General features: G+C 46.0%; 1 protein-coding gene across 2 annotated transcripts in view; it reads right to left on the bottom strand.

The window, feature by feature from the left end:
- LOC143961905 (neuroligin-2-like) overlaps positions 1 to 22,975 on the bottom strand; it is a 361,300-nt gene that overhangs the window by 23,947 nt on the left and 314,378 nt on the right. For both annotated transcript variants that reach the window (XM_077471237.1, XM_077471238.1), the window contains 2 exons: positions 11,009 to 11,194; positions 2,690 to 3,479 (listed from right to left, as the gene is read on the bottom strand). In XM_077471237.1, coding sequence (XP_077327363.1) covers positions 2,690 to 3,479; positions 11,009 to 11,194 — 976 coding nt within the window. The remainder of the gene's footprint in view (positions 1 to 2,689; positions 3,480 to 11,008; positions 11,195 to 22,975) is intronic.

The following is a 22,975-nucleotide window of genomic DNA, read 5'->3' as shown; positions in this document are numbered from 1 at the left end:
AAATAGATTTTTCTGCCATCACCTGCCAATGTTAGTAATGCCCAAGGTTTGGATCCCACCTAGGAAACTATCTGCATTGAGTTTATATATTCTTTTTGGGTTTATATGGGTGTCCTCCTGGTGGTTGGTTGCCCTTGTAGGGCCCTTTTAAGGGGTCCCTTCATTTGGTTGTCAGCTAACAGACTTCTCATTCTTGGTCCCTCAGGATAGGATATACATAGAAAGGTGGGTAAAGATAAGGAGAGGGAAGTACATACCACATAGCAAGCGGAGGTTGGATCCCCGTCAGTGGGCAGAAGATTTGATTGCGGGACATTATGCAAGTAGCCCAACTGGGGTCTTCCCTATGGGGATGAATGTTCTCCCAAGTAGAGACAATTTGGAGTGGGGTATCCTTTAGTGAGCAGAAGAACTGATTATGGGTCATAATGTGTGTAGCCCAACTGGGGTCTTCCATATGGGGCTGGATGTTCTCTCAAGTAGAGACAATTTGGAGCAGGGTAACCATTAGTGGGGAGAAGATCTGATTATGGGACATTATTTGAGTAGCCCAATTGGGGTCTTCCCCATGGGGATAGATGTTCTTCCAAGTAGAGACAGATTGGTGTGGGGTATCCTTTAGTGGGCAGAAGAACTGATTATGGCACATTATGCGAGTAGCCCAACTGGGGTCTTCCCCATGGGGATAGATGTTCTCCCAAGTAGAGACAGATTAGAGTGGGGTATCCTTTAGTGGGCAGAAGAACTGATTATGGGACATTATGCGAGTAGCCCAACTGGGGTCTTCCCTATGGGGATGGATGTTCTCCCCAGTGGACTGGAGACATTTTCTTCTCTTACTCAACTACAGCAGAGAAAAATCAGGACAGTCAGGCCATTAGTATTCTGTAAAGACAAGCTAAGCATTGGCAGCCAACAGACTTTGGTCATGACAGGTTTCCTTTAAATGAAGCCTGTCCTAAAAGATAAAAATCAAAGCTGCTATATGAGTTTTTCGGCTTTGTCCACCATCAGTTTTCAGAGACACTACCCTTAAATAAGCATGTAGCATACAAAGTCAGTCACTAAGAAAGTAAAAAAGCCAAAGGTTAAGCATGACAGCCAGGCAACTAGGCCACCAATCCACAGTCTAGTTGGCCAAATGTTTTATTGTGTATATATTGTGTATATAGCTAGTAACCTGGAAGGAACTGTGTATCTTAACAATACTTCAGATTTACTTTGATTGAGAGCTATATAGTATTGATAGATTCTTTCACATAGATCCTGAGCCACGCTGAGTAACCTCACCACTGAGAGTTAGTGACCAAACTGAGGGTGAGCACCACCCCAAACAAGGATTAGTATCTCCCCCCCCCCCCAACTGAGGCTGAGTAGCCCCACCAGTGAGAATGAACACAGAGCCAAGGATTAGTACCCCCGCACTGAATATTAGTAACCTCACTATTGATGATTAATACCTCCCCCAACAAAGGCTGAGTACTCCCACTACTTATGATTGGTATCTCCAACAGAGGTTGAATATCACTACCGGTAAGATTTACTGACCCCCCTTCCCACTGAGGATGAGTACTCTTACCACTAAGCATTAATACCCTCCCCCAAATAAGGCTGAGTATCCTCCACATTGAGGGTTAGTATGCTTTTTACTGAGGCTGAGTAACCTCCACCACTGAGAGTAAGCATTCCCACAAATTAACATTAGTAACCCCCAAACTGAGACTGAGTATTCCCAGATTAGTACTTCCCAGCCGAAGTTTAGTAGCCCTCCGCTGTGGATTTGTAGCCCTTGCCAACTATGGCTAAGTATCCCTATAATGAAAATGAGTACACCCTCAACTGTGGCTGAGTACTCTACACATTGAGGCTTAGTACCTCCCAACTGGGATTGAGTACTAGCCATACCAAGGAGGATTAGTAACCTCCCAAATGCAGCTATTTCCCACAAAAAAAAAATTGTATTCACCACATGGAAGGTTAGTACCCTTTTAACAGAGTCTGACTACCCGCCCCCCCCCAACACACACTGAGGATACGTATTCCCCACACTGAGGATTAGTTCCCCAAACCTGAGGCTGAGTACTTCCCTCACTGAAGATTAGTGTACCCCTCAACTGATGCTAGGTACCCACACAGTGAGGACTAATCTCCTGCCCCCATCCAAACTAAAGCGGAGTACTGATAGCCCTTCATTTTGTAGCCTGATCAGGACCCCATAGTGCCTCTCTATGATATCCCTTTCCCACACTTGAATGGCTCCAACTCTTTACAAAGTCTCACCAAGCCATGGCTGGACTTTCTATATAAATCTATGCAATTTGGCCTATACAAGTGTCAAGGACGAGGGATAACGTGTGGTCCTCATCATTCAATCTGTGGAGGGTTAGGAGTAAATTGTGGTCTTCATTTTTCAGTGTATGGAGATCAAGGGGTAACTTGTGGACCTCATCTTTCAATGTGTGAAGGGTTAGAAGTAAATTGTGGACCTTATCTTTCAATCTGTGGAGAGGAAGGGGTAACTTGTGGATCTCATCTTTCATTGTGTGGAGACCAAGGGGTAACTTGTAGACCTCACCTTTTAGTGTGTGGAGAGCAAGGGGTAACTTGTGGACCTCATCTTTCAATGGATGCATGCAACAGATGGAAGATAGGTGATTAATGTGAAGCTACCAAAGAAAACAACTCTCACCCAGTCTTAGCAAAGTTGGTCCAATAGGTCATGACCACTGCACTCAGCATAACGTCATTCTTGGAAAAGTTGCAGGGGAACAGGTCTGTAGCCCCCACCATGGGCACACCAAAGACATAAGGAACTTCATCACCGTGGGCTGCCTCGCCCCATTCTGGCCTCCCCTCTGCCTGGCAGCGGTGGTAAAAGGCATAGAAGAAAACAGGCGATTCGTATTCAGCATGGAAGCGAGCTGTTGCCACAGCTGGTGCCACCCACTGATGGTCTGTAAAAAGAGCCAGCAAAGTCTTCCTCCTCATGTCGCCATTGTCACGATCAGCCCAGTCAGTGTACATGAATTTGATGGTCTCACGTAGCACATCTTTTCCATCTGGGTAGCCATAGAGGTTGTCCACAAAATTGGACACTGTGAAGTCGAAGTAGCTGGCGGATATTCCATCCTCACTCTCCAATGTGTCTTCTACAAATTTAAGGCCCTCGCCTTGGTTCACCCCCATCAGTATATCGTAGTTTAGAAACTCTCCTTGCTCCATCAAAATTTCTGGATCATCTGGAACTACGTCTCCGTCCACAACGGGACCGAAGGCAATGTGGTATCGAGCTGGCTGGATGTCCTGGTCCACCAGGTCTCGGTACGGCTTCCGCCTGAGGCAGCTCACCATCTCATTATTGTCGGGATAGTCACACCCCACCTTGGCTGCCAACATGCGGGTGTACTTCAGGGGTTCATAGTTGACGGACCAGCTAGCTATGGCCGTACCGCTCTGTGCAATGGCTTTCTGGAAGAGACCTACAGATGGAAAGAGAAGGAGTATTAAAAAACAAACACCAGCGGGAGTAAAAAAAGTGACTGTGAAATCAAGTGAAACTCCAGCCAAAATAGATTTTTTAGTTTTGGGTAAACTAGTAATGGGTAACAATGTCGCTCATGGTTTCAATCCAATCTTTATCCCCTTTGGGGATAATTACCCACAGTACCATGGTGGCCACACAGAAGGTGAAAGAGTCTGACATAATTGCAGGTCAGAACCACGGCATGAAATTATACATTTTTAGGGTAATTTTAACCAAATTAAATTCAGTAGTCCTCAGGAATTGGGAGGAAAAAAGATGGAATCACAAAGAGTGGTGATGCCAACATTTTCATAAAACTTTATTGTAACCAGAGGTGTACACTGAAAGCTCTGCCTGTGATCACCCTGCACTGATGCATTTAACCCTACAGACAGGCTGCTACAGTACTTGCAGAATCCCTGACGGGTCTGCCTGACTTTCCAGGATTCCTAGGACCTTCACTATCTCCAGGACTTCCAATGTTCCTAGTAATGATATTGGGCATGTCCTCTGGTTAAAAGGCTACTTAAGCTTCAGCCTTTGAAGTGGCTGGTGCTGTGTCTTATTGCCAGCTGCCAAATTGTTGAAGAGCGATAACACTTCCTTGCCAAATGTTATTTGTTGCTGACTTGGATTGACCTGACTACTCTCTTACCTGCCACTGCCTCCACCCTTGCCTGGACCTGACTATTCTCTTGCTTGCCACATGGCATGACCCCTACTTGAACCTGACTACTCTTTTGCCTGCCTCCTTCCTCGACCCCTGCCTAAACCTGACTAATATCTTGCCTGTCACCTTCCTTGACCCCTGCCTGGATCGGACTACTATTTTGTCTGCCACCTGCCTTGACCCCTGCCTGACGTGACTACTTTCTTGCCTGCTGCCTGGACTGACCCCTGCCTGGACAACTATATGTTCTAGCCCTTCTTCACTAACAGGAGCTCAAGTAAAGACCAACTGGGACTTAGATTCAATGCCTTGAGGGACCCTGTGCCACCCGCCAGGGGACACCTTACTACAGGCTAAGTTTCTAGGATCACTAAGCCCGTCTTTAGGCTGAAATGCATGAGTAGAGGGATGTCCCAAGCGGGACTTCCACTTAACATGTCTGAAATTCCAAAAATTCTGAAATCATCAGGATGCGGTCTGATGATTACAAGGGTATTTAAGCTCCAGCCTCTGAAGTGGCTGGTGTTTGTATTATTTCTGGCTGCCAAAAGTGCTAAAGAGCTATAACACTTACCTGCAGATTCTATTTGTAGCTGAATCAGGTTGATCTGACAACACTCTTGCCTGCCACCTGCCTGGACTTGACTACTCTCTTGCTTGCCGCATGGTGTGACCCCTGCCTGGACCTGACCACTCTCTTGTCTGCCACCTGCCTCGACCCTTTCCTGGACCTGACTATTCTCTTGCCGCATGGCATGACCCCTTGCCTAGACTTGATTACTTTTTTGCCTGCCTCCTTCCTTGACCCTGCCTAGAGCTGAATACTGTCTTGCTTGCCACCTTCCTTGAACCTTGTCTGGACCTGACTAACTTCTTGTCTGTCGCCTTCTTGGACCTCTGCCTGGATCTGACTACTCTTTTGCCTGCCACCTACCTCAATCACCCTGCCTGGACCTGAATATTCTCTTGTCGCATGGCATGTCCCCTTGCCAGGACCTGACTACTTTTTTGCCTGCCTCCTTCCTTGACCCTGCCTAGACCTGAATACTGTCTTGCTTGCCACCTTCCTTGACCCCTGTCTGGACCTGACTACTCTCTTGTCTGTCGCCTTCCTTGACCCCTGCCTGGACCTGACTACTGTCTTGTCTGCCACCTGCCTTATCCCTTGCCCGGACCTGACTAATTTCTTACCTGCCATCTGCCACGATTCTGGCCTTGTCTGAGGACCACTAGGGTTTCTAGCCCATCTCCCCCATTGGGAGCTCTAGTGAAGACCAACTGGGCCTTAGATTCCACCCCTTGAATGACCCTGTGTCACCTGCCAGGGGACACCTTAACACAGGCTTAATCTCAAGGATCACTAAGCCCGTCTCTAGGCTTAAATACATTAGTAGGGGGAAGTCCCCCTCAGCACATCTGAAATTCTGAAATCATCAGTATTCTGTCTGTCTTTGTGATTCAGCCTTCTAAGCGTAGTGTTGGATGAGCTGCATCCTGCCTGCACCTGATGTCTTTGGACATTAGCATGCTATGTAAGCTCGCAAGCGACAATCTCTTCTGATTATGGTTCAACACAATCACAAAGCTCAGGTTGGACAATAAACACAAACTGAACACTAGTCACATGAAGGCATTAAATGTAATGATGACACGGACAGAACATTATGTTTTATAAAATAAACTCTATTCCATGAAATGTGAGCTCAACTTTTTTGAGCAATTCCATCCCACTGCATTGTGCTAATTTACTGCAGAGCTCATGAAGGAGAAGCACTATGGAACCCCAGGAGATGGGATTTTGTCCTGATTCAGAACTAGGGATAGGGTTTGGATTTGCGGCATCACAACCAATGGGCCCAATTACATCAGCCTGCATCCTTACAACAAGCCCTAAAAGGGCCTCAAATTTTGATTCGGTTTGCATTAATGTTTTCAAACTGAGAAATTTTTGTGAATTTTTGGGTAAATTAAACCCAAGCACCTTTACCCTTCACCATTCTTGCCTATGTCGCAGACATAGATTAGCAATGCCGCCTTCTTCTCTTCTTCTTCTTCCTTGCGATGTTTGGCACAACAGCATCCTCTGGGACTGTGACATCATAAGGGGCTGGTTCACCATGTGACATCACCCGGTGACCCTGCCCTTTGTCCCTATATAAGTCGCCGCACAACGCGCCCCTGCTATTGCGGCCAGAGAGAGCGTTGTGTCAACATCGCAAGGAAGAAGAAGAAGAGAAGAAGGCGGCGGTGACAGAAGACCGGGCCAACGCTAGTAAAAGAGCTATATGAAGATAGTTGAGGCCTGGCAAGAAGAACCGAAGAGCGGGACAAGACCCCCGAAGAGTGGGACAAGACCCCGAAGTCGGAAGAAGACCCCCGGACGGCGGCGGCGACGATAAAGAAGAAAGCCGGGCTCCTCCGCTAGTAAAAGAGCTAGCAAAAGATCAGAAGATAGCGGGGGAGTCCGGCGAGAAGACCCCCCAAGACGGAAGAAGAGAAGACCACCGGAGCTGTCTAATAAATTATGTTAAATACTTGTGTTGTGTTTTTTTATTTACACTTTTTTCACCAGGTGAATGGGTAGGGGTACATCGTACCCCATACTCATTCACATAGGGTGGGGGGCCGGTATCTGGGGCCCACTTGTTAAAGGGGGCTCCCGGATTCTGATAAGCCCCCGCCCGCAGACCCCGACAACCAACAGCCAGGGTTGTCGGGAAGAGGCCCTTGTCCTCATCAACATGGGGACAAGGTGCTTTGGGGTGGGGGCCACCTCTTCCCCAAAGCAACCCCCAATGTTGAGGCCACGTGGCCTGGTATGGCTCGGGGGGGGGGCGTTCGCTCGTCCCCACCCACTTTCCTGACCGGCCTGGCTGCATGCTCGGATAAGGGTCAGCTATGGACTTTGGGGGGACCCCCACGCAGTTTTTTCGGCGGAAGGTTCCCCCTTTAAATCCATATCAGGCAACGGGGCTAGCGAGGTTTCAATCTCGCCGATGGAGGTGGGGACATTTCCTTCACTAGTCCCGTCTACCTGGAACCACGTTCAAAATGAACGTACTTTTCTCCGTGTGTGGGCAAGTCCGTTCATTTCAAAAGTCCGGTGGACTAGCGCACAGAGGGGCGGATTTTCCTCTGGACTGCCGAGTCCGGTGGACAATTTTGAGTCAAAACTTCTTTCTAAGTCCGCCAGACTTTTGGAAAGAAAAAGTCAGCCGGAGCACACACACGGGTGGATTGTCCGGCAGACTCTGATCCGCCGGATCAAGTCCGCCGGATAGTCTGATCATGTGTACGTGGCATTCCGGTTCCAGCCCAATTTAAACAAGGCCAAAGTTAGAACAATGTTTTTTTTTTTTAATTTTTTTTTTTAATCGAATGCTTTACATTGTAGAGGAGAGATGTGAGGTCTTATAGACTCCACACAATGTGGGATGTTTACATTCCTTGTGATGGGAATAAAAGTGATCAAAAAAATGTGTTAAAAGGAAAGGTGTAAAAAAAAAAAAAAAAAAAAAAATAATAGTAATACAAATTTATTTATTTATTTATTTTTTACACCCCCATCCCTCCGTGCTCATGCAGTGGTGAACTATACGTTCACCACTGCACGAGCACGGAGGGATGGGGGTGTAAAAAAAAAAAATTGTATTATTATTATTTAATTTATTAGTAGGTCATGGCCACATATGTAAACAATGTTCAAACCAGACATGTGAGGTATCGCTGTAATTGCATGAGCAATAGTTCTAGTACTACACCTCCTCTGTAACTCTAAACTGGTAACCCGTAGAAATTTTTAAAATGTCGCCTATGGAGATTTTTAAGTACTGTAGTTTGCTGCCATTCCAGGAGCTTGCGCAATCTTAAAGCGTGAGGTGATGGGCATCTATTTACTCAGCACAACATCATCTATCATATTTTACAAGACAATTTGGCTATATATTGTGCTTGTTTTTTTTTTTTTATCCATTAAATTGTTTTTTCCCCAAAAAATTGCATTTGAAAAATACCATGTGACATAAAAAATTGCAACGATCGCCATTTTATTCTATAGGTTCCCTGTTATTTAAAAAATAAAAATAATATATATATATATATATATATATATATATATATATATATATATATATATATATATATACAGTATATATATTAGGGCTGTGGAAATTAAAGATTCATTCCTCAATTAATCGTTCATTTTTTTGATCGATCAAAATTCTTTTGATCGGTACTCACCTCGGCTTCCGGGTCTTCAGGGACATCAACATCACCGGACTCCTCTCTCCTTCCCCAAGTGCCTCCGCCTGCTAAAGAAGGGAGGGGGGGAGTCCAGTGATGTTGAAGTTCTGATTGAACGTAACGCGTACGGGGGGGAGGAGCTACGCATGACGTCACCCGCTGCTACCCTACGGAAATAACACGATTGTCGGCTTTACATGCTGTTTTTTTCATCTTTATGTGAGTAGTTTGTGTTTGAACAAAAAAATGAAATCTTATACTTAAGCGGTGAGCACTTAGATCTTTTCTTTATACCCATGACCTGGCGTCCTTGCTGAGATCTAAGGAGACATAGAGAAGTTTATGGTCCGTGTGAATCCTTTTGATACCCGCTTGCATGACCACCTGTGTGCACAGGGGTCCATGCCATAAGGTGAGAGTGATTAGTTAGACTGGAGGTGGAGGGATTGTCACGCTATTGTGGAAAAAAATTACTTACATCAGTGCTACAGTTTGAATTTAAAACGTATTTGTGTGAACTGTGAAGTTTAGTCATGGATTGTGGAAACTAACTTGTGTTGGGTGATTGTATATAGTGTATACCACATTTACCACTGACTAATGCAGAGTTGCAATGCAAAGAGATCAGCTAAAAGTAGTTGGATCTGTATGTGTGTTATAATTAATCAAAATTAGTTGATTCATTGATTTAAAAAAAAACGATTAATCGAACACGAAAATTTTAATCAGTAACAGCCCTAATATATAAATATATACACATACATACACAGTGCCTTGAAAAGTATTCACATTCCTTGAAATTTTCCACACTTTGTCTTGTTACAACCAAAAATGTAAATGTATTTTATTGGGATTTTATGTAATAGACCAACACAAAGTGGTACATAAGTGGAAGGAAAATGATAAATGGGTTTCCAAATTTTTTACAAATAAGCATGTGAAAAGTCAAGTGTGGGGGGTAGATTTGTATGGCGCCCCCCTGAGTCAATACTTTGTAGAACAGCCTTTCACTGCAATTACGGCTGAAAGTCTTGGTAGGTTTGCAGTTGTGCCATACTCTTTCCATTTTTGGATGATGGATTGAACAGAGCTCCGTGAGATGTTAAAAGCTTGGGATTTTTTTTATAACCTAACCCTGCTTTAAACGTCTCCACAACTTTATCCCTGGCCTGTCTGGTGTGTTCCTTGGCCTTCATTATACTGTTTGTTCACTAAGGTTCTCTAACACACCTCTGAGGGCTTCACAGAACAGCGGCAGTTATACTGAGATTAAATTACACACAGGTGGACCCTATTTACTAATTAGGTGAATTCTTAAGGCAATTGGTTCCACTAGAGTTTAGTTAGGGGTATCAGAGTAAAGGGGGCCGAATACAACAAATGCACGCCACATTTTGCAGAGATTTGTAAAAAATTATGAAAACCATTTATCATTTTCCTTCCACTTCACAATTATGTGTCACTTTGTGTTGGTCTATCACGTAAAATCCCAATAAAATACATTTACGTTTTTGGGTGTAACATGGCAGATCTATTTGCTCTTTTGTTTGTTTATGCCTCACCAAGGGACTGGCCACTTCATGGCAACTGCATCTACACTCCTAAGTTAGCAGATCTGCGTACATGGGAACCATAGCATAACCATACAAAATTATGGTCCACTGAGCCATGATAAAGTATGGCTGGTGTCATTGTTAGCTGTGGGAATGTGCACACGATTGCGTACAGAGCCATGCAAGTAGTGTTCAAATTGTGGGACAATTTGTGCTCAAGGTGATACCAGCATCTAAGTCTGTGTTACTTGGAGACATACAAGCACGCTTTCCTGGCGTTCTATAAGTGGGCTGTTTTTGTGCTATTAAGCGCAAAGAAATGATTTGCTTATAGGGAGAAGCTTAAAATTTCCCTGATGCAGATGATCATCAGCAACTGCCAGCCAGAGACTTACCAGGCACTCATGCCACTCTGCGCTCTGTCACCTTACCAAGGCTCCAGAACCAGAGCTATAAGAGAGGCCTTTCCAAGCACTTCAGGCTCCACCACCAGGTACGTAACTGTACCAAACAGCCATTTCGGAGCCTGAAGCATGCACCCGCAATCCGGCCATGGGCAGAGTTCCTTAGGTTTGTGTGCCTGTGCATGTTCCTTTCCTGACAGAAAGCCTGCTTTAAAGCCCAGCTCCAGCAAAATTGAACTTTTTTTCATTTTGGATAGAATGGAGGAGAATTAAAATTTCGATCAGATTTTTATTTCTGTAGATGAACCCTACTGTGCACTTTTCCTCACTTCCTGTCCTTGTGACAACTGTAAGAGAGAGGTGTGGTTGTTACCGTGTCTGGAAGGCCCAGACAGCAATAAAAAAAAAATGAGGATGTCCATGTATCAAGTTTGTGTTAGGAAGACCAGACTGTGGAAATGTATTACTATAGTTGGTCACATCCCCCCCTAAATCTCTTTGAGACCCAGAGAGTTTCTTCATTTCATCAATGTTTTGGTTCTGCACGCTATATCGTATAGGTTTTGTAGTCTATCCAAACCACATAGACATGTGGGTCAACGATGAGTCTACTGACCTTCAGAGTGGTGAGATAGGATGAGAAGGCTGACGCAGGACGCTCCAGCTCCCGACCCAAAGATGGTAATTCTCTCCGGGTCCCCTCCAAAATGGCCGATGTTCTCTTCCAGCCACCGCAATGCTTGAATCTGGTCCAAAAGGCCGTAATTACCCTTTGCCGCCTGCTCCCCCGTACTCAGGAACCCTGCAGGGTAAAGTATACACAATAAGTAAAAAACAGGTAAAAGTATGAAGATGTAGAGAAGTCTTTCTCAACCTTTTTAATACTGAAGAACCCTTGATCTCAGGGAACCCATGGTAATAATTGCTTTATTTAAAGCTCATGGTACATTAGCGTAAATAGTGAGTTGTGGGTATAAAAAGAATAAGGACTGTAACACTCTTAGTTATTTGACACCCAAGGCTGTTCTATATAACAAAATTATGTTTAGTAATAATATTGAAATGAATAATAAAAGAAAAAAAGTTAATGTAGACGGTGAAAATTGTAGCATTGCCTCAAATGGTGAACAGTAAAGAAACTCCAACTTACACTGAAAGTCAGCGTGCCCTTATGCTACCTGTAGGCAGGTTGCCTGCGGTGTTTGTTATTTCTAGCTAGATAACCTTAGCTGCCATGTTGGGCAGAGGAAGGGTTATGTTCTGGGGCTTTTGGGGTCCATCCTCCTGACCTGTGACATATAAAAGGCAGAGGTTCGGATCGCAAGGGTCGAACTGGGTCAGATTGGTTTGGGTCAATGACAAGAGATCAGGACTTTGCTAAAGACTGTAATTCTTCTATGGCATACTGGTTTTTGGAACTTCTCTCATCAAGACATGCATCAATAGCAGAAGTGCGATCTGATGCACTTGTCTCAAAAAAGGCCCACTGAAAAGAACTTTTGGAATAACGCTCTGCGGTGTGATCCAGTCGGTGTGCTGCCCTTAAGATGGCCCCTGGAGGGCATCCTTCCTCGTTGGAGATGTGCCTCCTCCTTCTCCTCTCTCTTATCAGGCACCCAAGTGGAGTCAGTGACCTCATCATCCCCTCCCTCCTCATCACTGGAGCAAACCTGGCAGTATGCTGTAGCTGGGGGAACATGACTGCCAGATTGCTGTCCTTCTTGGGCACCCCCTCTCTCTGGGCTCACGTTACTGCCTTCCTCTAGCTGGGTACCATCATCAGAGCTTTCAAAATGCTGGGCATCCTCCTGGAGCATGTACCCAACACTGTGGTCAAACAGTACAGGGGACTCCTCAGGAGGACATGGTGGGGCTTGGGAAGGAGTGGCTGATGCCATTGAGCCAAGGGAAGAGGCTGCGTTGGCAGGTGCTTTGCCAGACAAAGTACCCTGAGCCTGGGTGAGAGAGGATGAGGAGGATGAGAACAGCTTGGTCATCCACTCTACCAAGTCTTCGGCATGTTGCGGCTCAACACGGCCAGCTTCCGAAAAAAAAGGACACGTGTATCCCATGGCCACGTGCTGATGAGGATGCACCGTGTCCACGGCCAGCACTGTTGCCTCTACACACAGAGCCTGCTTGCCCTCTTTTATTGGCTCGTGACTGTCTGCCTCTCCTTGTTGGCCTTCCAGACATACTAATGGCCTGCAGGGAGATGTAGCTTCACAAAGCTGGGATGTATATATATATATATATATATATATATATATATATATACTGATTTACTGATTATACTGCAGCTAGCAGAATCAACTGCCTGCCTGTAGTATTATTAGTATGAGAACACCAGCAATTGTCTTCAGTTAGCTTTAGTTGCACACTGTGCAGAGGACACAGTACACTAACTGAAAATACTGCAGCTCCCTGCCTGTATTTGTATGAGAACATCAGCAATTGTATTCAGGTACGCTTTAGGTGCACACTGGCAAAGGACACTAAAACAAAATACTGAACCTGCCTGTATTTGTATGAGAACACCAGCAATTGTATTCAGGTAAGCTTTAGGTGCACACTGTGCAAAGGACACTAAATCAAAATACTGCAGATCCCTGCCTGTATTTGTATGGGAACACCAGAAATTATATTCAGGTAAGCTTTTGGTGCTCACTGTGCAAAGGACACTAAAACAAAATACCGCAGCTCCCGGCCTGTATTTGTATGGGAACACCAGAAACTGTATTCAGGTAAGCTTTAGGTGCACACTGTGCAAAGGACACTAAAAGAAAATACTGCAGCTCCCTGCCTGTATTTGTATGGGAACACCAGAAATTGTATTCAGGTAAGCTTTAGGTGCACACTGTGCAAAGGACACTAAAACAAAATACTGCAGCTCCCTGCCTGTATTTGTATGGGAACACCAGAAATTGTATTCAGGTAAGCTTTAGGTGCACACTGTGCAAAGGACACTAAAACAAAATACTGCAGCTCCCTGTCTGTATTTGTATGAGAACACCAGCAATTGTATTCAGGTAAGCTTTAGGTGCACATTGTGCAAAGGACACTAAAACAAAATACTGCAGCTCCCTGCCTGTATTTGTACGAGAACACCAGCAATTGTATTCAGGTAAGCTTTAGGTGCACACTGTGCAAAGGACACAGTACACTAAGTGAAAATACTGCAGCTCCCTGCCTGTCAGTACATTATGAAAAGAATAACAGGAATGGATCTAGTTAAACTGAATACATGGATAAATATATATATATACAACACACCTGGGATGCATATATATCCTCTACACACTGTAACTGAAGCTAACTGACTCGCTTGCCTACTCTATCTAACTCAAATTAAATGACACTGTCTGTCTCTCTGTCTGTGTTTAACCACCACTGCAACACACTACACAAGACCGCCAAGCAGGCGGCCTTATATAGTGTGGGGCGTGTACTAAATCCCCTGAGACATAATTGGCCAAAGCCACCCTGGCTTTGGCCAATTATGGCTCTCCGTTTTTTCTGCGCTGTGATTGGCCAAAGCATGCGGGTCATAGCGCATGCTTGGCCAATCAGCAGCCAGAAATGCACTGCGATGCCGCAGGGAATTATGGGCCGTGACGCGCCACTCGAATTTGGCGCGAACGGCCCATAATGTTTGGAATTCGGTGGACGGCTGAACAGACGATGTTCGTAGCTCAACCCTAGTCTTCTTATTTCGTTATATAGGTGGTGAGTACTGAAGGACATTCTCATTTAGTTATATAGCTGGTTAGTGGAATAGGTCCTTCTTATATACAGTAGGTGCTCAGTGCAGGAGGGGCTTCTTATATAGGTGTATAGTTGGTCAGTGGAATAGGTCCTTCTTATAAAGGTGCATAGTCAGTGGAATAGGTCCTTCTTATAAAGGTGTATAGGTGACCAGTGCATAAGGACCTTTTTATATAGGTGTATAATTAGTCAGCGGGGAAGAGTCTTCCTATATAGATGTAGATGTGGTAAGAAGGGCCTTTCTTATATAGATGATCAGCGGAGAAAGGCCTTCTTATGTAGTTACAGTGCCTTGAAAAAGTATTCATATCCCTTGAAATTTTCCACATTTTACCCTGTTACAACCAAAAACGTAAATGTATTTTATTGAGGTTTTAAGTGACAGACCAACACAAAGTGTCACATAATTGTGAAGTGGAAGGAAAATGATAAATGGTTTTCAACATTTTTTACAAATAAATATGTGAAACGTGTGGGGTACATTTGTATTCGCTTGCCGACCGTGTCCTGCAAATATACAACAGCAGAATGGCCGATATAAACACAGCATCTCCATATTCTGCCTGACGACGCTGAACTGCAAAACGCGTAGAAGCTGTGGGAGACTTATTGTCCTTGAAGATCGGCTGGGAACAGGTTGTCTTAGTGGAGGGAGGAGTTTACCACCTGTGGAATTTTTCCGGGTATACCCAATCCCATGCTGTTTTCTATACAGCTGGATAAGCTTGGTGTCGGCTATGAGACACATCGAAATGTGAGTGCAATATGTTTTTATTGATTTCCTAATTAAAGGTGAAACGGTTTTAGGCCGCGTACACACGCGCGGACTGTTCGCCCAACTTTGTCCGTCCAACAGTTTCGGCAAACAGTCCGCTCAAACTTAGCATGGACGGACATGGCCACACACGACGGACGAACAGTTTGCTGAAACCGTGCGCGATGACGTGAACGGCACGTACGACGGGACGAAAAATACGACGTCCAATACACTGCAATGCAACCTTCCGACGTGGAAATCCTTTCTGAGCATGCGCGAGACTTAGTTGGCCGAACAAGCCTACACACGAGCGAACAGTCCGCTGAAACCTTGTTTCAGCGGACAGTTTTTCGGAATTTCCGTAAGACCTTGTTCGTCCAACTGTCCGCTGAAACTGTCCGCTGAAGCCCCACACACGAGCGGACTGTCCGCCCAAACACTGTTCAGCGGACAAGGTTGGGCGAACAGTCCGCCCGTGTGTACGCGGCCTTACACTATATTGGTTCTATTTGATTTTTGTATGAACATACGGATAATGAGGAATTGTTAACGGGAGAAGTACACTGAGGATTGGTTATCCATTGAATGAACTGAAGGCTTACTGTGTGATGACATCTGGTGAGTGGCCATTCTACTAGGTGGTGGTGGCACGATCTGGGTCTGCTTTTTTGGTGACACTTGAGGATCACCCATTAGAAGATGGATGGTGACTGAGATTACACAGTTGAATTAGTTGTAACATCACAGCATATGAAGCACTTTATTCATTTAAAATAATAAGTTGTACATTTGTTGGCATAATTAGTGGTTTTGTATTAGTTGGGGTAGCACAGTGACACTGGGTGTTCACAAATCATTTTCTGAGTTTATATTTATATTGTTTGGGGGGATTAGTGAATATGAGGCGCAATCCCCCTATATATCGTACTTTCAATTGGATTTAGACCTGGATTTTGACTGGGCCATTCTAACATATGCTTTGATCTAAACCATTCCATTGTAGCTCTGGCTGTATGTTTCGGGTCATTGTCCTGCTGGAAGGTGATCCTCTGACCCAGTTTCAAGTCTTTTGCAGACTGACAGGTTTTCTTCTAAGATTGTCCTGTATTTGGCTCCATCCATCTTCCCATCAACTCTAATTAGCTTCCCTGTCCCTGCTGAAGAAAAGCATCCCCACAACATGATGTTGTCACCACCATGTTTCACGGTGGGGATGGTGTGTTCAGGGTGATGTGCAGTGTTAGTTTTCCACCACACGTAGCATTTTGCTTTTTGGCCAAAAAGTTCAGTTTTGGTCTCATCTGCCCAGAGAACCTTCTTCCACATGTTTGCTGTGTCCCTCAAATGGCTTCTCGCAAAATGCAAACGAGACTTCTTATGGCTTTCTTTCACCAATGTCTTTCTTTTTGCCGCTCTTCCATAAAGGGCAGATTTGTGGAGAGACGACTAATAGTTGTCCTGTGGACAGATTCTCCCACCTGAGCTGTGGATCTCTGCAGCTCCTCCAGAGTTACCATGGACCTCTTGGCTGCTTCTCTGACTTGGTAGGACACAGAGACAATATTTTGTAAATCAGGCAGTTTTACCCTCATTATGGAAAAGGTGAGTATTGCTAAAAGCTTTCTATGGTGGCTAAAGAACAGTATAGAGACAGTTGTTCCTTGGGAATGAGGTGCCGTTTTTTGGCTCCCCCTCACCACGCCAGTTGAAGCAAAACCAGTGACATCATGGATCTGGTCTGCCCCGTTCTGCAACAACATAGCTGAAGATATTGAAGGCCAAAAGGGATCTGTACAATCTCACTTGCTAACTGCTACATTCGCAATAACTGATCTGATAGAGGTTCCTGAGTATTTCTGAGAATTTCTGATGATTTTGGTTGTTAATGAGAGTTTTTCTGAGTTTCTCTACTAATTGGCTGGTGTAACCTTTTCATGAAACATTGGGCTTAGACGAGGTGTTCAGTGAGAGTTCTAATTGCCTTCCTGGAATGGGAATCGGCTCTTCTGAAATTATTGTTTTTTAATGTGGGCATTCTGCAAGCTACTGGTATAGGTTATCCAAACCATCTGCTTTAAAGGGAATGTACTGTATAATCATTGAAATATTTTTTTCAGCTATACGCTACAGTATGAGAGTATGGGAATCAGGTGTTTTCAGTGGAGGATACTGTTCATACTACCTCATACAAAGACAATGTAGACAAGTGTGCTCTTTCAACCTTGTTACCAAAGTTTGGAGAAGACCCCTTTCTGTTCCACCATGACTGTGCCCCTTTGTACTATGCAGGGGCGGATCCAGGGGGGGCAATTGACCCCTCCGAGAATACCGCCAGCTGATGACAGCGCGGCCGGTTCCGCGGGTGCAATCGGGGCCGGTTCCGCCTGTACCAGCGCGGCCAGTTCCGCGGGTACCAGCGTGGCCGGTTCCGCGGGTGCCAGCGTGGCCAGTTCCGTGGGTGCCAGCGCGGCCGGTTCCGCAGGTGCCAGCGCGGCCGGTTCCGCGGGTGATTGCGCTGAGTGGACGGGTGGGGGGGGCAGCTGGGCGGCTTAGGAGGGCTGCTGGCCAATCAGGAAGCCAGCAGGCAGGGGAGCAGGGAGATGACATCATCTCTCACTGTCCTGCATCCCTCCAGTTCCGCCCTCACTGTGCAGGAAGCTGTGTGCAGCAGAAAGATTACATCATCTCTCTGCTGCCTATCTTCACTCTGGACTCAACAAAAGAACACCTTAGCAGAAAAGTGACACAGTAGGTGACAATCCGCAATGTGTGGCAGGCTACGTGGCAAGTGGCAATCCGCAATGTGTGGCAGACTACTTGGCAAGTGGCAATCCGCAATGTGTGGAAGGGGACTGGGCAAGTGACAATCCGCAATGTGTGGCAGGCTACGTGGCAAGTGACAATCCGCAATGTGTGGCAGGCTACGTGGCAAGTGGCAATCCGCAATGTGTGGCAGGGGACGTGGCAAGTGACAATCTGCAATGTGTGGCAGGCTACGTGGCAAGTGACAATCAGCAATGTGTGGCAGGTGACGTGGCAAGTGACAATCCGCAATGTGTGGCAGGCTACGTGGCAATCCGCATCTGGTAACAGGCGACATGGCAAGTGACAATCCGCAATGTGTGGCAGGTGACGTGGCAAGTGACAATCCGCAATGTGTGGCAGGCTACGTGGCAAGTGGCAATCCGCAATGTGTGGCAGGCAACGTGGCAAGTGACAATCCGCAATGTGTGGCAGGTGACGTGGCAAGTGGCAATCCGCAATGTGTGGCAGGCAACGTGGCAAGTGACAATCCGCAATGTGTGGCAGGTGACGTGGCAAGTGGCAATCCGCAATGTGTGGCAGGCTACGTGGCAATCCGCATCTGGTGACAGGCGACGTGGCAAGTGACAATCCGCAATGTGTGGCAGGTGACGTGGCAAGTGACAATCCGCAATGTGTGGCAGGCTACGTGGCAAGTGGCAATCCGCAATGTGTGGCAGGCAACGTGGCAAGTGACAATCCGCAATGTGTGGCAGGTGACGTGGCAAGTGGCAATCCGCAATGTGTGACAGGTGACGTGGCAAGTAACAATCCGCATTTGGTGACAAGTGACGTGGCAAGTGACAATCCGCATTTGGTGGCAGGCAACATGGCAAATGACACCCTCAGGGCTCCCACTGATTCTGCATTATGGTGAGTTGAACCATTTAATTTTATATTACAATGTATTAATAGAAATAATGTGCTTCAATCATCCTGACACCATAACAACCATGGTGCCGTAATGATTGAAGCGCCAATAACAGCCATTTCCCATATAAATTGCCCCCAAAAAACATATTTTATAGCAGTGCCCCTCCCGAGACTGGACTCTGGATCCGCCCCTGGCTCCATGAAGACATGGTTTGACCAGTTTGGTGTGGAGGAACTGGTGTGTCCTCCATAAACCCCTGACCTCAACCCTACTAAATATCTTTAGGATGAATTGGAACCTTGGTGGTCAGCCAGGTCTTCTCATCCAACATTGGTACCTGACCTCACCGATGTTCTTTTGGTTGATTTGAGACAAATTCCCTCAGACAGACTCCAAAATGTTGCCGGAAGCCTTCCCTGAAAGGTAGAGCCAGCTCCAAAAAGACATGATTTGATGAATTTGGTGTAGAGGAACTCAATTGAGTAGGCTGCACAGAGCCCCGACCTCGACTCTACTGAACAATTTGAGGAAGGAACGTCGATTGTGAGCCAGGTTTTCTCATCCAACATCCTCACAAATATTCTTTTGGCTGACTGGACACAAATTCTCACAGACACACTCCAAAATTTTGTGGGAAGCTAAGCCAGAAGTGTAAAGACAGATCCATAAAGATGTGGTTTGATGAGTGTGGTGTGAATGAACTTTAGAGGCCTGTGCAGAACCCTGATCTCAACCCTACTGAATATCTTTGGGATTAATTGGAACCTCAGTGGTGAACCAGGTCTTCTAAGCCAACATTGGTACCTGACCTCACAAATATTCTTTTGGCTGATTCAACACACTCCAAAATTTTGTAGGAAGCTATCCCTGAAGAGTGAAGCCAGCACCAAAAAGAGGTGGTTTGATGAGTTTGGTGTGGAGGAACTCGACTGAGAGGTCTGCTTAGAGCCTTGACTTCAACCTTGCGGAAAACTTTTGGGAAGGAATGTGGATTGTGAGCCAGGTCTTCTCATCCAACATAAGTATCTGACCTCACAAACGTTCTTTTGGCTGATCGGACACAACTTCCCACAGACACACTCCAAAATTTTGTGGGAAGATAACCCAAAAGAGAGGAGCCAGCTCCATAAATATATGGTGTGGAGGATTTCAAGTGGCCGGTACAGAGCCTTGATCTCAACCCCACTGCACACCTTTGGGATGGAATGCCAATTATGAGCCAGGTCTTTTCATCCAAATGGGCATACTTTCCCATAGACACACTCCGAAATGTTGTGGGAAGTCTTCCTGGAGGAATGGAGCCAATTCCATAAAGACATGGTTTGACCAGTTTGGTGTTCAGTTTGTGGTGAAGGAACTTAAGTAGCCAGCACAGAACCCTGACCTCAACCCTCTTGAGCACCTTTGATATGAATTGGCACAACAATGGTGAGCCAGGTCTTCTCATCCATCATCGGTGTCTGACCTCACAAATCCCCTTTTGGTCAAATGTGCACAAATCCCCACAGACACACTCCAAAATTTTGTAGGAAGCTAACCCAGAAGTGTAGAGACAGATACATTAAGACATGGTTTGATGGGTTTGGTGAGGAGGAGCTTGAGTGGCCTGCACCGAACCCTGACCTCAACCCTTACTAAATGTGGCATATAAGCCCTTAACATGGATCCCAGAGTCTGTCCGTCTTGGGGAGATTGACTTGAATCCAAAGTAACATCACTGCAAGGGTCCCCAGGCAGTACCTCTCCCCAGAGGCCCAGTAGTTTAAAAGCATATTTGTCTTGGATGGTGGACCACTGTTCCCAGCTAGCCCAGCTTGCAAATCCTGTGCCCTCAGGCCACATCGATTTGACACATATCCCCACAGTCTCTCCTTTGATCCCCATCATTCACCGTGTAAATGATGAAGACTTTGCTAATGACCATGTAGAAGCAAAGTTCCCTCAGACTTCCTGGCACATTTCACTGCCCTGAGTCTTTGATGAGGAACTTAACTGGACCATACGTTCCAACAGCTTCACCTGTCCCTCTGCTCCAGGAGTTCTTTATCCCCGACCGTGTGGTGACAAAGCTCTCCCCGGGCCTCCTCCTGCAATCGTTATACCCCCTCCAGATGGGGGTGCCCTCCTGCTGCTGCCTAGTATTCCATTCCTCACTTCACTCAGCCGACATCTCCCCCCAGTGGCATGTTACCTCAGCTTATATAGGGAGCCAATACCAGATGGGGATTGGTCAGCGCTCCCACATGAGCTGCCTGCCACTTCAGGTCTAGGCCCAGCCCCTCTTCCAGAATATTCTCCCTGGAAGCAGGGGAGGCTCCTCAGAACTGGAGCACAGGTGGTCACACCCACTGCTACTCTGACCACTCCCAGCCCCCAGATCAAAACAGACAGGCCTAGTTTGCATCATAAGCCTGCCTAAATTTGCCTATGCTGACAGTTCCTAGTAAAAAAAAAAAAAAACATTACTAGCACCTACCTATTGGTAGAGGGTGCTACATCTATATTTAATAGAAAATATGGGAGGAGCAAACCTGCTAAAATCAGAGTCACATTAAAAATGACTTGTAAGTGCACTGGTGCATTGGCCTCATAGGGCAGTTCCAATAAAATGCCGACCTGTGACTTTACCTGTTTGCTCCCCTGATCCCTCAATCACCTATTGGAGCAAAGTATAAAAGAGCCTTACCTGTGCTCCAATACAGTCTAGACCAGTGATGGAGAACCTTGGCACCCCAGATATTCTGGAACTACATTTCCCTTGATGCTCATGTACTCTGCAGTGTAGTTGAGCATCATGGGAAATGTAGTTCCACAACATCTAGGGGTGCCAAGGTTCACCATCACTGTTCTAAACAGAGCTTTCACAGGGCTATTGTCAGGGCTGGGCTCAGCCCTTCCTTCTCTGAGCTGGCCGCTCAGCTGTTGGCTAATTGACAGCTCCCATCTCTCTCCACAGTTACTCAGCTGTTGATGATATCCTGCTCGTCAGTCCTGCCTACTTAAAGAGGAAGTAAAGCCTCTCTAAAAAACAAAACAAAACAAAAAAACACCCTGCAGGACAAAGGCATACTAGCTCATTATGAATTACTTACCTGAGATCGAAGCCCCCGCTGCGACCCTCATTCACCTCCTCCGTCACCGACATATCTCCTGGAGTGACTTCCGGGTATCGCGGCTGTGACTGACCAGAGCAGCGATGACGTCACTCCGGCGCATGCACGCCGGAGCCATCAGCTACGGCATGATCGCCTTCACTAGTGGCACGCTCAGTGTGCCTGTGCCACTGTCTACGGCCATAGACATCAGTGCCCGTTATTTCTTGCACCTACAGGTAAGCCTTAATCTAGGCTTACTGGTAGGTTAAAGTGGTCTGTAAGGATTTACAACCACTTTAAGCCGTCCAGCCCAGAGGATCTCTGCCTTCGCCTTGGTCAACATCACAGAGACTCTCTCCTGCATTCCTGTTAAAAGACTTGCTTGGCTGACATCCCTTCTGGCTCCAGATCCTGCTTGCTGTTTCTACTTCGCTCATCTCTGGCTCCCTGACGTTTGGCTTGTCTGACTATCCTTTCCGGTTCCTGAACTGTACTACGTTTGTTCTATTTACTTCTATTATTAAACAAGTATGATTTAACTGTACTTTTGTCTCGGTCTGATGTCATGGTTTCTGAAGAGCTATGAACTCTGCCCCACCCGTGACAGCAGTCGGGTCTGGCTCTGTATTGTAGGAGGAGCTTGGAGAGTCACATGCCTCCATCTCTCCAGGGGGGGATAAAGTGACGGGGAGGTGAATGAAAGTTAAGTACAAGGCACTGGGAGGGGTTATAGTTGGGCAGATGACTGAACCTGTTATGAAGTCCACTTTAAGTTGAATCCTATTATATTTTTCCTTCCCTGGTTCCTCCCTTCCCTCTCATCAACACGTTACACAGTTACATAGTAGGTGAGGTTGAAAAAAAGACACAAGTCCATCAAGTCCAACCTATGTGTGTGATTATATGTCAGTATTACATTGTATATCCCTGTATGTTGCAGTCGTTCAGGTGCTTATCTAACAGTTTCTTGAAACTATCAATGCCCGTTGCTGAGACCACCGCCTGTGGAAGGGAATTCCACATCCTTGCCGCTCTTACAGTAAAGAACCCTCTACGTAGTTTAAGTTAATGTAATTTTTTAATAAAGCCATTCTATTTTTATTACATACCTTATTTTAGTGTCCAGTGATGTACACAGATCATGGCTGGTGGGAGGGGGCCACCAGCGTACTTTAAAGTCAGGCTATGAAGAAAAGGGGCTAGATGGTGCTGGTTGCCCGCCAGCCAGGAAATGAGATGGGCTGTATCCAGGGGCGGACTGACAACTCACGGGGCCCCCGGGCAATAGGA

This window comes from Lithobates pipiens, unplaced genomic scaffold (assembly GCF_037356315.1).
Source record: "Lithobates pipiens isolate NorthernLeopardFrog02 unplaced genomic scaffold, aLitPip1_a1.2 Scaffold_8, whole genome shotgun sequence".
NCBI classification, from domain to species: domain Eukaryota; kingdom Metazoa; phylum Chordata; class Amphibia; order Anura; family Ranidae; genus Lithobates; species Lithobates pipiens.
The sequence above is the reverse complement of the archived record's forward strand: the minus strand, read 5'-3'. Positions and strand labels throughout refer to the sequence as shown.